Source organism: Carassius gibelio, chromosome A18 (assembly GCF_023724105.1).
Source record: "Carassius gibelio isolate Cgi1373 ecotype wild population from Czech Republic chromosome A18, carGib1.2-hapl.c, whole genome shotgun sequence".
Classification (NCBI taxonomy): Eukaryota; Metazoa; Chordata; class Actinopteri; order Cypriniformes; family Cyprinidae; genus Carassius; species Carassius gibelio.
The window spans coordinates 26,521,824-26,538,216 of NC_068388.1; the positions used below are offsets into that span (position 1 = coordinate 26,521,824).

Genomic DNA, 16,393 nt, shown 5'->3' on the forward strand with positions numbered 1-16,393 from the left:
TCTCATCCAGCAGTGATGGAGGCAGACTGTGCGGCTCTCAGCAGGTGAATGGGGAATCTCATTCTAATCAAACCTTCACAGGCCAGTCATTTCAGCATATCTTTAAGCATTTAGGCGTAAATTAGCAGCACACACTGTTTTCACGTGCATCAGATCGTGTCACTGCTGTTGTGTGTGTCTCTCACAGGTCCGCTGTTCTGGCGCTGTGTCTGTTCGGCGTGATCGCGCTGGAGTGTCATTACTGCCCCCTGCAGGCCGCGGGGACGCGCTGCAACATCACCACTGAGTGCCACGCGCACGAGCGCTGCTCTACGGGCTGGAGGCGTTACGGGCGCGTGCACGTGGTCGCCGTCCAGGGCTGCGCGTCCCCGGAGCTCTGCGCTTCGAACCAGACTCTCACACATAAAGGCATTGAATATGAAATCACCTACACGTGCTGCTGCCGCGATCTCTGCAACACTGCTAAAGCGGAGAACCTCCTCCAGCAGCTGACCGGGGCTCCCATCAGTCCGGCGGGGGTCACCTGTCCTGAGGACTGACACACACACACACACACACACACAGAGAGAGAGAGAGATGTCCTGAGCACGTGCACATGATTGCTTGTATTAATATGATGAGGATTTTATTAATACCAGCTCAGACTGGCTGTGATTGACTGTCCTTTTATTACTCAAACTGGTCTTCAGTCTGGAAACTGATGAACATTTGTAAAATAAATAAATAAAGCATGTTTTCATTGTCTACTTTTAAATGATGAACACTTCTCTCGGGCAGTGGTTCTCGATTCATTATAGCTGTAGTCAAGACCAGTCCAAGTCCCAAGACCAAAAGTTTCGAGTCCAAGTCGAGACAGTCCAAATGGCAGTAAAAAAAAAGGATCCTCTTCAAGACCACAAAAATAATTACTGATAATGTATGTGATGCAAGAGACAGCGTATCTCCTAATTTAAGAAAATATTGTGCATTATTATTTGTAATGATCAAAAAGCATGTGCACAGTAACAACTCTAGGACGGGTCTCCAAACTAGATCCTGGAGCGCCATTGCCCTGCAGAGTTTAGCTCAAACTGGCCATAACACATCTGGAAGCTTCTAGTGTTTCTAGTTAGAGCTTGATTAGCTGGTTCAAGTGTGTTTAATTAGGGTTGGAGCTAAACTCTAAAGGACACTGGCCCTCTAGAACAGAGTTTGGAGCTGTAGGGTCAAATTATTTTTATGTACTTTATTTACATTTTATTTACTTTATAATGCTGTTGCTGACATTATGTCTGTGGTCAAAAACTAAAATGACTGATGCCTTGGCACAGTGCACACACGCAAAGCTCGGGATATGACAGATGCATGGTTAAGGCTAGAAAGGATAACTTTGGCTCTACTGGGCATGCGCACATAAATACAGCGACATTTTTATCATACTGTACTAGGGCTTGCATAGACTAGTCGATCACTGTTGGAAAAATAAGTGACTACTCGAGCATGCATTAACCATAATTCATAAAAAGAGTTTGCAAGTACGACGTGAATTTTAGGATTACAATATTGTGTGGAGCTGTTCTATGACCTTATCTATGTTGCATGTTAAAATAAAATATGAAATGTAGTAATTAGGGTTGTGCCTGAAGCCGAATACCTTAAATGGAATAGCACGGATAATGGCTTCAAAAAACGAATAACGGACAAGGAATTATTCTGCCTGATTATTCAGGTGAAGATGACACTCAATGGTATTGAGTCAGGGTATCAGTGCAATGTTATACACAGACCTCTAAAGTCACAAGTGTGAAGAGAATGAATGTAAACTATGAGTGAAAAGAGCGAAAATCAAACACTGCATTGCTGTTCCTCTCCGTACATCTCTCAGAAATCAGAGCTTTGCTAGAATAGCTACACCTATAATAATACATCATAAGGCAATGATTTAAACATTAGGCTACAATATGATACGAATGAATGGAATAAGCACAGCACACTCATGAATCAAACAGCAGCATTGTGCACATCCATCTCTCAAAAACCAAGCCAGTTCTCTGTCAAGAGCAGGCTAATAATCAACTTAGATACAGATACATTTTCTACTTGGCCTACATGATTGCATCTTTATCTTTTGCTGGACTGCGTGGCACATGCACATTTGTTTAGTGAAGTAAAAAAAAAAAGACTCCAGTAAAGAGTTCTGCAAAAGGTCTGAAAGAGATCACCAACTACAAGACACCATCCCTGTCACTGTGGAGAGTCAACAACTGGCAGACGATCTGAAAAACACCATTCACACCTCCTGCAACCCCGCTCCAGCACTCCAAATCGGTGAAGATAACGTGTGTCAGGTCTTCAGAAAGAACAAGAGAAGAAAGGCACCAGGCACAGACAGTGTGACACAGCCTGTCTGAAATGATGTGCTGACCAGCTGGCCCTCATCTTCACACAGATCTTCAACAGATCACTGGAGCTGTGTGAAGTCCCCTCCTGCTTCAAATGCTCCACCATCATCCCCATCCCAAAGAAACCCAAAATTAATGGACTTCGTAAATACAGACCTGTGGCTCTAATGTCTGTGGTCATGAAGTCATTTGAAAGACTAATTTTGCTTATCTTATGGACATTACTGGACCTTTTCTGGACCCCCTCCAGTTTGCCTACAGAGCAAACAGGTCTGTGGATGACAGTCAACATGGGACTGCATTACATCCTGCAACATCTAGACAGACCAGGGACATATGTGGGGATACTGATTGTGGACTTCAGCTTGGTTTTTAAAACTATCACTATTATCCGCATGGTGCACTAACAATAACCTGCTCCTCAACACCAGCAAGACAAAGGAGCTCATTGTGGACTTCAGGAAGAGGAAAGGAAGCACGCATGACCCCATCCACATTAATGGGATGGTTGTTGAACGTGTCTTCAGCTTCAAGTTCCTGTGAACCACCATTTTGGAGGACATGTCCTGAACCACAAAGACCTCCAGCCTGGTCAAGAAGGCTCACCAGCGCTTCTTCTTCCTCAGGACACTGAAGAAGAACCAGCTGTCTCAAGCCATCCTGGTGAACTTCTACCGGTGTGCGATCGAGAGCCTACTGACCAGTTGCATCACAGTCTGGTATGGGAACTGCTCAGTTGCTGACCTCAAGGCACTGCAGAGGATGGTGAAAACTGCCCAACGTAACACAAGGACACCACTTCCTGCTATTGAGGACATCCAGAGGAAACGCCTTCTACGTCGAACTCGCAGCATTCTTAAGGACTCCTCTCACCCTGACCACAGACTGTTTAACCTCCTGCCCTCTGGGAGGCGCTTGAGGAACCTCTGGACAAGGACCACCAGATTCAGGAACATTTTCCCTAAAGCTGTCTGAATCCCCCCCACACGCAAACACACACACACACACTCACACACACACACCACTAAACACTCCTCACCCCTCCTCAACACTACATCTGGTTTACAAAAAAAAACAACAACAAAAAAACAGTTACACTTGTTACTGTTACAAACACGCCAGGTTCCACCTCCACTCATTCACAACGCACACCCTCACCTGAGTACTGAGCACTTCCACCTGACCCTCATCATCATCCAATCACCACTGCACTACAAATACCATACACACGCACTCAGTCAGCGTCCGGTCTCGTTTGCAACAAGATCTTACCTGTATGCTAACTCTAAGGACTAACGGTATCTCTACTTGCCTTTCTCCAGCGATCTCCAGAAGTTCCCAGCCATCTCCATGCATGTGTGTGGTACACCTCCCTCCTTTGACGTCTCTAACCTGCTACTACGGATCACTTCATCACAGCCATACTCCATATCACTTTACCCAGCACTACCCGCTCCTCTGCTTGTGCCTCAATAAACTGTCTTTCTGTTATCCTCAGCCTCCTGTGGTATTCTGAAATAGAAGACCGGACCAACACCGATCGGCACAAGCATGAGCCTCACGGACCCCTTTCAAGACCTGGTCGATATACCCAACCGAGAGATCCAAGGTAGCATTCGTAATTTCTCAACTGCAAGGTAAAGCACTTCTGTGGGCAGATTCATTTTGGACTCAGAATAACCCAGTTATCCAGTCTTATTCCAGCTTCATCGACCATTTCTGAGAAGGTTTTGCTGAAAGGTCTGCTCACGGCCATGGAAATGGCCGAGTTACTATTTAACCATGTCTTCAGGTACTTCGGCATCCCAGAAGACATTGTTTCAGAGCTCCTCAGTTCATCTCACGGGTATGGAAAGCATTCCATTCACTCCTAGGTGTAGCCATCAGTCTGTCTTCCGGATACCACCTACAATCTAACAGGCAGACAGAGAGGAAGGTTCAGGAGATTGGATGTTTCCTCCGTACCTTCTGTCACGGCCACCAGAACTCCTGGAACTAGTCCCTAGGGTGGGCTGAGTATGCACAGAACTCCCTGTGACAACTTACCACCGGACTCACTCCATTCCAGTGCGTGCTTTGCTACCAACATCAAATCTTTCCCTGGTCCGGTGAACCCTCGGATGTCGCCGCCATCGACTACTGGCTCCGGGAGAGTGAGAGGCTCTGGGACGCGGCCCACCACCAACTCCAGCGGGCCCTACGCAGGCGCAGAATGACAGCCGACCTTCGCCGATCTGAGCCCATACATACCACCATCTTTGAGCAGATCAATCCCGTCACTTACAAACTCCAATTACCACCTGAGTACCGGATTCACCCCAATTTCCATGTGTCTCACCTTAAGCTTCACCATCCCTCTGTTTCTCCCTCCCTAGAACCTGGTGAAGCCGAAGCCCCCCCTCCAATCCTCCTTGAAGATGGTGCTGCCTACGAAGTAAGAGACATCCTGGACTCCCGACGGCGTGGTGGACAACTTGAATACCTAGTGGACTGGGAGGGATATGGTCCAGAGGAACGTTCATGGGTCCCACGCAACGACATCCTGGATCTGAACTTACTAAACACCTTCCACTCCAGTCATCCTAACCGGCCAGCTCCCAGAGGAAGAGGACGTCCACCACGTCGTCGGGGTCCTCGGCCCTCGGCCCTCAGGAGCAGGCCGTGGGGAGGGGGGTACTATTACAAACACGCCAGGTTCCACCTCCACTCATTCACAACGCACACCCTCACCTGAGTACTCAGCACTTCCACCTGACAATCATCATCCAATCACCTCTGCACTACAAATACCACACACATGCACCCAGTCAGACACACTTAAGACATCTAACATCTTGACTCGATCTATGTCTGTCAAAATGTGCTTGGGTTTTTTTTTTCATGTGTAGTTGAATAAAGACTTGATTTCAGAAATCAGCCATCATTGAGACCAGGGGCCTGTACCATGAAGCTAGATTAGCTGGCAAGCTAAGTAAGTTTCAGGTTAGTTTGCACTAATCCTGGGTTTTAGGTACCACGTAAGTGGCTTGGCTTTTAGCAGCATTCATTGCCTTAGTTACTCACACTCCACGGCTGACCAGCTCCAGGGCTGACTATGTTCTGGGTTAGAGACCTCAAACCGAAGCTGGACCAATCAGATGTGAGAGAAGTGACACATGTCTGACACAAATCACTCCAGTTTATCTTGCTCCAAATTAAAGGTAACTAATGCTTAAAAAAAATGGAAGAAATCTGGCTTTAACAATAATTACGGAGTCATTTTATGATTTATATAATTATTGTAATTTATATTATTATTTATCTTTTACACACAAGCAATTTTAGTTTAACAGTTATTATAAATCATTTATTTTAAATATTAATGTATACAGAGATCATGTTATATAAATAAGCTGTAGTATCAAAAGATTGCCCTATTTAAAAAATAAAAAATCTGACCTTAAATGTTCGAGTCTGTATCACTATATATAAGTTTCACATGTCACTGCACTGATAGAGCAAGATTATTTATTTTATTTGTCCTCCTTCATTTTTCATATGACGTTTAAATTTGTCATATTTTTCAATCTCTTAACCCTTTAGTTAGTGAATCTCGCTGGGTCTCTCGCGAGAAGTAAATCAAACTTGCTTCGTGTTGCAAGGCTCATGATTGGCTGTTTGCCAGTGATGTCACACATTCATGTGCACGCGCTCCACAAACTCAGGATCAAAGCATTAGTTGACAAAAAAGTTGATGAACAGCATCATGGTACCAACAAAGCCGGATTGGAGAGGTTTGGTTTTGTCAACTCAAAACTAATCCTGTAACTCTCAATTTGTTCAGCTACCATCATAGTACAGGCCCCAGCTTGAGATGCCTCCATCACATCAGGATAGACAGCACAATAACCAGCATGCAGTGAGATTGAGTTGATTGGTTAATTAAGGTCATTAAGTCAACAGTTCACACCTGCTTTAAAGAAGCGTGTCATTAAAATCATGCTTAAACTTCCTCCTGAAAAGCTGTTTGCTGCAGTCCGGTGGTGTGGGTTTTCTTGAACGAAATGGACTTTATGGTGTTGTCTAAAGCTGGTCACTGCTGGATTCCAGTTCCTGTGCTCCTGGTTCTGTGTCTCTATCCTCCTGCTGTCCTGTGTGAAAATCTCTACTGTTACTACTGTCCTCAGACGTCCTTCAACAGGAGCTGCAGGCACATTCTGTCTGAGTGCCGCCCGCAGGAGCTCTGCTTCACTGCCCACGGCCGGTTCGGACATGCACCCGTTCTGTTCTCCAAAGGCTGTATGTCGCAGAGAGACTGTGTCCGATCCAGCAGTCAAATGATCCGCGGGAACAACATTAGCTTCACGTACTCTTGCTGCGGCCGTCCTTACTGTAACTCGAGCAGGCGCAGTGATCACAGCCTCGTGCTGCTCATGGTGTCTGCTATCACTGTGAGCATCGTGACGGCTGACTGGACTCGAGCTGGACTCATGATGCCCAGCTGAGAGAGATACGGACAGAACATGAGGTGTTTAAAAAGGCCTTTTATGTCAAGTTCACTTTTAACTGTGCCTCATTAAATTTCATGTGTTGGTTTTAAGTTAATCTTGTCATGCCTATATCTTGCATGTTTTGACTAATTGATTCCTTTCACATAGCCTTATCACTTTTCAATTCAAAAGTAATTTATTGGCATTGCTTGCATACAATATTGCATTATACACAAGTTAAAATGGCTGCTTACGTAGGGGAAAAAAATCGTAAAGGGAATGTTTGTATATTAAAAAAAAAAAAAAGTCAAGACCTTATGAAAACAATACTGTGCAAATATCTGTTTTGATCTGTTACTGAAGAGCTGTAAAACTGGCTGTGACCGTACTATGAGTGTGTAAGGCCCACACATTTGGTCCAAGGAAGGTATCCAGTGATGGCTTAAGGTTTCTTGCGTGTTCAGTATTTTCAGCGTGCAAAGTTATTACATTTTAAGATCCATTCGATTATGACTCCATTTTAGTATGACCTAAAATTTAGGTTGCAATGCAAATGTGTTTGTTTGCCTGTCTCTTATTCTTCTTCCATTTGATGATTCTAGTTTACTATTTACTTTGTTTACTCATTCATTAGGACTCAGGGTGTATCACACAGATCACAAACTCTCCAGCCTGATCAATAGTGAGAGGTTATGACTAACTATTTAATAGGTCACCCACTCAAACCATTATTTAAATCAGGGGTGGGGGCCGTTGATCTTGGAGGGCCTGTGTTCCTGCTGAGTTTAGCTCCAACCCTGAGAAAAAAAAAAACCTACCTGTATTCTGAAGACCTTGTTCAGGTGTGTTTGATTAGGGTTGGATTTAAACTCCGCAGGGACATAGGCCCTCCAGGATCAAAGTTCCCCACCCCTGATTTAAATAGTGGTTCTGTTTAGCCCCCTACAATCACCCATGTAACAACTTCGTTAAAGCTCCAACAATACTCAGTGGTTGTGCTAGAACTATTTACCTAGACCTGATAGTTAATATAACTATGTACAACTTAATTAAAGCTGAGACAATAACCAAAGGTTATGGTCACCCTAACGAAAAAGTAGCTATTCTTTTAGTATACAGGTCCTTCTAAAAAATTAGCATATTGTGAAAAAGTTCATTATTTTCCATAATGTAATGATAAAAATTAAACTTCCATATATTTTAGATTCATTGCACACCAACTGAAATATTTCAAGTCTTTTATTGTTTTAATACTGATGATTTTGGCATACAGCTCATGAAAACCCCAAATTCCTATCTCAAAAAATTAGCATATCATGAAAAGGTTCTCTAAACGAGCTATTAACCTAATCATCTGAATCAACTAATTAACTCTAAACACCTGCAAAAGATTCCTGAGGCTTTTAAAAACTCCCAGCCTGGTTCATTACTCAAAACCGCAATAATGGGTAAGACTGCCGACCAGACGGTTGTCCAGAAGACCATCATTGACCCCATCAAGCGAGAGGGTAAGACACAGAAAGACATTGGCTGTTCCCAGAGTGCTGTATCAAGGCACCTCAGTGGGAAGTCTGTGGGAAGGAAAAAGTGTGGCAAAAAAAGGCTGCACAACGAGAACAGGTGACTGGACCCTGAGGAAGATTGTGGAGAAGGACAGATTCCAGACCTTGGGGGACCTGCGGAAGCAGTGGACTGAGTCTGGAGTAGAAACATCCAGAGCCACCGTGCACAGGCGTGTGCAGGAAATGGGCTACAGAGAAGCAGCACTGGACTGTTGCATGACATTCGGAAATCAAGGTGCCAGAGTCTGGAGGAAGACCGAGGAGAAGGAAATGCCAAAATGCCTGAAGTCCAGTGTCAAGTACCCACAGTCAGTGATGGTCTGGGGTGCCATGTCAGCTGCTGGTGTTGGTCCACTGTGTTTTATCAAGGGCAGGGTCAATGCAGCTAGTTATCAGGAGATTTTGGAGCACTTCATGCTTCCATCTGCTGAAAAGCTTTATGGAGATGAAGATTTAGTTTTTCAGCACGACCTGGCACCTGCAGGAGTAACACCTCAGCAGTGCCACAGGCTGATTGCCTCCATGCCACGCCGCATTGAAGCAGTCATTTCTGCAAAAGGATTGCCGACCAAGTATTGAGTGCATAACTGAACATAATTATTTGAAGGTTGACTTTTTTTTTTTTTTTTTTTTTTTTTTTTAATTAAAAACACTTCTTTTATTGGTCGGATGAAATATGCTAATTTTTTGAGATAGGAATTTTGGGTTTTCATGAGCTGTATGCCAAAATCATCAGTATTAAAACAATAAAAGACCTGAAATATTACAGTTGGTGTGCAATAAATCTAAAATATATGGAAGTTTAATTTATCATTACATTATGGAAAATAATGAACTTTTTCACAATATGCTAACTTTTTGAGAAGGACCTGTACTTCTTATAAACTAAAAATAGGTCTACTTTTTCTCCGAAATATACTAAATAAACTTCGCTTATATTTGCACCATAGCTACTTGTGCTCCGGGAATCTGTTTTCATTGTTATAGGGAAGGGGGCGCTGTTACACATCTTCTGTACAGAATTTACAAAACGCAAGCGAAGAAGAAACTGAACAACAGATGCTTCTACACTAAATCTAACAAGATCATTAAACATAAAACAGCATCAATACGGGGTAACGTTATGGAATAAATGTCGGCCTGTGAAGAGGTAATGACTGTCAAGCTTTGGGGAGTTGATCGACTCCATCTATGTTTGGATTATCATTCTGAATCCAATTCATAGTCTCAGCTTTTTTGTGTGTTCACAGTGTGTTGTGCTGTAGGGTGTGTTCACAGAGCATGAATTCTGAGTTTGTGTCACCATACTTGGCTGCATGTCATGAAAAATACATAGTATGAAGTGTGTGGGATCATTCTGGCTATGACCTGATCCTCAGAAGAACCTCAGACCAAGACAAACATCCCCTGAGATGGAGATGGAGCCAGGATCTAACAATTGGAATCTGCATTGATCATTTAGAGTTATCACCTCTTGAGACAAAAGGCATTTTCAGTTTCAGGTTGATCTTTATTGTCATTCCGCTACACGTGTGGCCATACAGAGGAACGAAATGTTGTGCCTCACAGGACCACGCTGCTACATAAATACAGACATACAACAAAGAAGTAAAACAGTATGAAACTATGCACACCTAACCTACTGACAGATTTGGACTAAATATACTATATAGAAATTTTTGCCTTTACATAAACTAAAAAAACCATGTCATTATCACAAGCCTTGTGTGCATTCTTTTCTGTGGTGTAGACAAAGTCCAGTGTGTTGTTCCCTTGTGGCAAAGTTCACATGTTGGCAGAACTTTGGTCAAACTGTCTTTAGGTTTGCGCTGTACAGTTTGTGAAGTCACTGGGTGATGGCACATCCTCTGCAGTGAGCAAAATATCTCTTCACTCTTAGGATCTTTATCACCTTTTAGTCTTCTTCCCGTAAAATTGAGACCATTGTACCAGTCATGACCTTAAATATCACTAGCATTCATGAAGAAGATTACACTCTTCTACTGACCATTCTGAGTGAGCTGTGTGAAGACACAGAGATGTTTCCTGCATCTTCTCTCAGTGAGATGTGGTTACAGATGTCTGTATGTTAATGCACTGTGTGTCTGTTGTCTGTCTGTAATTCAGTAATTCTCTGACAGTAATTCTTACAATCGTAAAAAAGCTGAGCTGATGATGTTCAGGCAGATTCTCTTCTCTTCTCTTCTCTTCTCTTCTCTTCTCTTCTCTTCTCTTCTCTTCTCTTCTCTTCTCTTCTCTTCTCTTCTCTTCTCTTCTCTTCTGTTATTCCTCTACTTTCCTCAGTTGCAGGATGGTGCAAAGTTTAATTTGACAATAAGGCATTTCTTACGTTTTACTCAAAAAGTCCTTCATGAGACAGGTGGATCTTCAGAAATTCAGAAACTCGCTGTGTTATCAGTTTTGGCAGAAATAATAGCAGGAGGAAACTGCTTTTTCTGCTTGATTTGGACTGACAGCAATCTCTGAGACATCTGAAACACTCTCAGCTGCTACAGCAATATCTGTGGACTCGGAGAACAGTGGAAATACAACCATAAATCCAGAAAAATTAAAAATTAAAAGATAAATACATCAATAAATTGAGTTGTTAAATTCTTCAATCAATTAAAATGCTTTTTGATCATTAAAATTGCTAAATCATTCAAATGGAATCCAGCCAAATTAAAACTACTTCTTCTGTAACTACAATTTATAGCTAGTAATGTAAATATATATAATTATACTTCGAATTATACTATATATGTATATATATTTGAGGTATAATTCATTTGAGGTAATGGATCTTCATATAAACATTATGATCATGAATGATATTTATTCCTTATAATTCTTAAAGATAATGGCCTGTCAGATGGGGATATAACTGTGAAGAATGACTGGTCTGTTTGTGATAGGGACAGCATTTATAACTGTATGACGATATCGAACCTTCTTTATCATTGAAATATCGCTGGCTGTCCTTTGGTCCAGATTGAAGTTCTAATCATGTATTGATTTCTGCTCTCCTGAAGGGGGCAGTAGCCTCTGACCTGCTGACCTTTACATGTATTGTTTGAGAGAAGGTGATGATGACGGATGACCATTACTGGTCTATTACAGCCCAAACTGGTGCCTTCTCACTGCGGATGTCAAATGATGTGGAAAACAGGAGCGGAGTGAGTTTATGGCGTCCAGCAGCATGTGTTTGACCTGCTGGAATGAGCACGAATCAAAGGAAACCAGTGCACACTCTTTACAGGCTGTGCTGCATTACAATCTCATGTTACTCCTTAAAAAGCAACTAATTGCATTACCTAGTCACTTTTTATGGAAAGTGTTGTGTTACATTACTTTTGCATCATTTTTTCTTGATTCTTTGTTTTCAATAAAAAATATTTAGATTTTGGGCTAAAGTAAAAGCCCTTTCACACCAATGGAAGTGAAGCAGGTGTGTATTCCCGTCTGCACAGTGAGACATCAGACACTAGATGGCAGGAGAGCTCCAGAACACTGCACACAATCATATCAGCTTCAGTCACCACAGCCATGCCATAAGACACAGAACAGATGAAATTCATTCATTCATCCATCGAGATGATTAGTTGTCCACTTCGTTGCAAGATAGGTTACATATCCTAATTGACAAAGTTCACTATGAGCTAATAAGAAGCTTAGTAACACTTTATGAAGCCTATTATAATATATTTCAGAGGTAACTGGCTTATATTCTCATGCATGCATAATGCCTCATAAAGAAGAAGAAGAAGGAAAGTGTTGTAAAGGAAAATGTTGTTATAGACTGCAAATCTCAGCCAGTAGGTGGCGATATATTAGTGTTTTAATTAATTAAACTGATTTGTATTAAATGTACTAGTGATTTTGCCAAGACCATGGTAGTAATGATGATAATACACATTGGCATGTGTAAGTGTATATTTAATCACCACAAATGTTTTAAGCACAAACGGTATTTAAATGTATTTTGTGCATTTGTTTTGTGTATTAGGCTAGAATCACTGAACGAGTCAGAGAACGAATCCAAACTATTCTCTTAGTGAGCAGATCCAGAAGACTCAAATCCTGCACTAAACTAGACTCCGTTCAATCATTCTGCTCTATTTACTTTATCAGAATAATTTAGCAGAAACAAATCCTTTTCTGCACTTATATCCCAGTTTGTCTGAAGCAGAATGTGCTGTTTTCATTACACAGTATTTGTGAAGTCCTCAACAATCAGCTTTAACTAGATCTGTCTTTCCTGGAGGAAGTCTGTGGAGACTGAGACATCAAGAGCAGAAGATCATGTCTTTGAGGTGAATAGAGTCTGACTGTGGCTGGATAATAATAATAATAATAACTCATAAACAGTATTTGTAATGCACCTGTCTTTCTCTCAAGGCGCTGGATGGAGCTCTGCTGCTGTTCACGAGGCTCAGAGATCATCTCATGACCTGAGGCTCGGAGCAAAAGACTGAATCAAAAAGCACAGAGGATTCCTGCTAAAAATATCGGAAAGAGCAGAGCCCAGCAGGAGTATGTGCTAAAACACCAATGAATCACACTAGATGGTAGACTGAGTAGGAATGATGTATCATAATCCATATGTGTGCACGAGATGAAGAACATACACTGAAGAAGCTTTCATATGCATTTTCAAACACTCGCTTATGTTTATAAATCATTGATGAGTTGTCCTCTGAATGGGTCAGGATGAATCTATTCTGTGTATTTCATGGAATTGATCGTCTTTTTGAGCTCATTTTTAACCTCATGTTGTCACACATTGGTGGCACTGTTTATCATGTGGTGTGACCATTTATATGTATATGATTTTAATGATTTTTCACATAGCCCTCTAAACAATTAGAATACGTAACGAAAGCCTTGTCAGACGGATGAGAGGAGAAGAAGAGAAGAGTGATGAACAGCTTCATCTCAGTGTGTGCTTGTTAATATCACAAGCACTGAGTGATATTTATTAACAACCACAGGGTTTCAACAAGATCACATGACAGCAGAACTGAACACAAAAATATCTATACTGCGAGACATTTGCAGTGGAAGTGAATGGAGTCAATTAAAAATAAAAAACCTTCACTGTCCCAACAGCAGATGCACAAGAACCATGTCTTTTATAAAATAAATGGAACATTTCTACTTTTACATTTTTATAATATAGTGATAACATTTATGCCACTAATGCTGTTGATTGAGCATAATTTGTACTGAACCTGGAGTATTCTACTATGTACTGTAGTTGATAAAAAGAAAAAGAAAAAGTCCTAGATTTTATGTTTGGACATAAGTGTAATATTATGTGTTCATAAACATGTAAACTCTTAAAGAGAGCTCATTCTGGAGGAAATGTGTTTTACTGTAATATCGTCTACAAATGACCATTTAACCCTTTCTCAGACTCTTTATCTTCTCAGACATGTGAAATCAAGGCTACACATTTACTGTTGCCCTCAGCAACCATCTGAAACATATGTATTGATTTATTTGTGCTACAATTTTGTGTTGCTTGGTTACTGTGTATCGGTCGAGCCCTTTATTCAAAGCAGATGAAGAATCGCTGAGATCAACAACTTGCACAACACAAATAATGTCAGTAATATCAGTTAAGAATCCATTAGCACTGATGAAGCGTGTTCCAAGGGCATGTCTGATGTGTGGCGTGTGTCCTTGATAGTCGTCTCTCTCCGTGTCCCTCCAAACTCCTCCTGAGCGAGACGATGTCTGGCAGCAGAGGCAGTGGAGCAAGGGCTGAGGGATCCAATGGAAAGCACAGATGTCAAAGGCTCTGTTACAACCTTGAGATTGAACTTAATGAAGACAAAAATAATTACTGCCCCAAAGCCTCGTCCACCCCCTCCGTTCCCAAGACCAGATCTCCTGACCCAGTTTCTGTAATGGAGAGCGATAGCTCTGTCTCCGGCGGGAAGCGTGAGTGCACTAACTTCATAACAATTAGACCAGAATGACATGTTGTCTTTACAATGGATGGATCAGTAGATGAGAGTCAGAAATGTCAAACTCTTGTTGCTCGTTTGTCACAGCGGTCATTTAGTGGCCCTAATTTAGATTTTGGACACACAGCGGCACGCAGACTATGTGTTTTCTCTTTCAGAAATCTGATCATGATATAAACAGACATAAAAGCTGCTTATATCATGTAAAGATGTATTTGAGACGGGACGGATGGGGTCAGAAAAACCACTTCATGTTTCCTGTGACTGGTGGATCTGATTGTTCAAGCTAAATATGTAAATTTCATGGTGGATTAATAATGATGGGAGGAGCCTCATCGTTCAGTCCTGTCAATCACGTCTGAAGTGTTTATAACAGAAGTCACTGAGCCTCTCATCTCTTCTCTGTTCGTTATGTGGGGGTTTCATTCAGAGTCTGGGGATCAAGCCCCCTCTTTAAGCACAGAAAGCCAAATTCATGATGTTTCCCATGAGTTTTTCAGCCTGGCTCTTAGACACACATCCAGCGTGTGGTCCTGAAGCTGCAGTTTTCTGGTTAACGGTGATGATCACTACAGTTTTCTCTCCCGCCAGCGCTGCCTCCTAATGCAGCTTTGATCTCCAACAGCTGAAGAGAAACAAAACGCAGAACATATCTGCTGATTCTTGTGAAGTGATTTCGCTTATAGTGCAGGATCTGCTTTGAGGAGACACATTTATGTGATAGACAGATGATCGCATGAGGCTCATGAAGTGTAAATATCTCCATACGCTTATCCTCGTATAATTATTCATGCAATTTTTTAAAGATCATATGTGGATCTATTGACTAAACACAGTAAGCGCTAGTCACTGAGTTTGATCCGAGACGCAGGGGTTAAACCTGCTTCGGTTGGTTTGGAACTGTTTTTGTTGGTTAGCAGAAACAGACAAAGTTAGTGTCCAGATGCATGGATCTGAGTGCATTATAGTAATATCACACTCGCAGTCGTACTGACTCTGAATCAGCCGCAGGACTGCATGCATGTGTTTCCTCGCGCTTCCTCTACCTGTGTCAACTTCCCCTCGCATTTTGATTTCTTGTATAGTTATTTTTAGGTCTATGTTTATGTGAAGTTGTAACTGCAGAGATGTATTGTGTGCTAATGTAGAGTTACATTCATGCTGTGGAGTGAATGGTGTGTTAGGGATCAGAAGAGGGTCTCCAGATCACTTGATAAACAGCAGATCTTGACTTTCTGAAACAGCATTTCTCATTGTAGAACATACTGTGAACTTTGCAGGACAAATGTGTGAATTAATCATGAATGTTGCAAGTAATAGCAGAAATCTCTGATCCATATTCAAGCATGTTTTCTTCTTCATCGTCTCAGATGGCTGGATCATTTCAAGGAGTCATACACAAGAGCAGACAGATGGAGAAAGTGTGAAGTGTGTGTGTGTGTGTGTGTGTTATTGGCACAAACGGCCTCTTTTTGAGAGACACAGACAAGATGAGAAGGTCTGATTTTAAAGGAAACAATCATGTAAAGGAGAACGGGGTACACACAGAGAAACAGAGCTGAGAGAAGGCAAAACAAAAAGAAAGAGCACAAAGAGAGGGTCCTATCAGAGAAGGGAGATGGAGAGAGACAGGAGGAGACGAGGAGGAGGAGGAGGTGTGATCTTTGGGTGGAGAAGCAGGGAATTTGCTTTGGGGGATGGAGGGAGTGGAGGAGAAAAACACAAAGACAGGCTGTCTTGGACAAAACAGTGCTAAAGAGAGACAAATCACTAACACACAGGCATATTAGAATGATTGACAGAAACCAGGAAGGGAGGAAGCAGATGAGAGGCAAACAGGGTGATTTTAGATTGAGAGAGAGAGAGAGAGAGAGAGAGAGAAGGAGAGCGAGAGAGTGGGAGAGAGAGAAAGGGAGAGGGAGTGAGTGAGGGAGGGAGGTGGGAGGAGAGAGAGGCGGAGGGAGGCAGGGCTGAGCACTATTTAAGTGTTGGAGCGGGGCTGAACACCA

At 42.1% G+C, this 16,393-nt stretch overlaps 1 protein-coding gene across 1 annotated transcript; it reads left to right on the forward strand.

The window, feature by feature from the left end:
* Positions 1–6,362: 6,362 nt before the first annotated feature.
* Positions 6,363–6,965, forward strand: bncr (bouncer). Its single transcript, XM_052530828.1, has one exon. The coding sequence runs from the start codon at positions 6,425–6,427 to the stop codon at positions 6,863–6,865; it is 441 nt and encodes a 146-aa protein (XP_052386788.1). The 5' UTR covers positions 6,363–6,424; the 3' UTR covers positions 6,866–6,965.
* Positions 6,966–16,393: the final 9,428 nt, after the last annotated feature.

Excerpts from the sequence above, each read along its gene's own strand:
- bncr (XM_052530828.1), top strand. The coding sequence starts at position 6,425 with ATGGACTTTATGGTGTTGTCTAAAGCTGGTCACTGCTGGATTCCAGTT.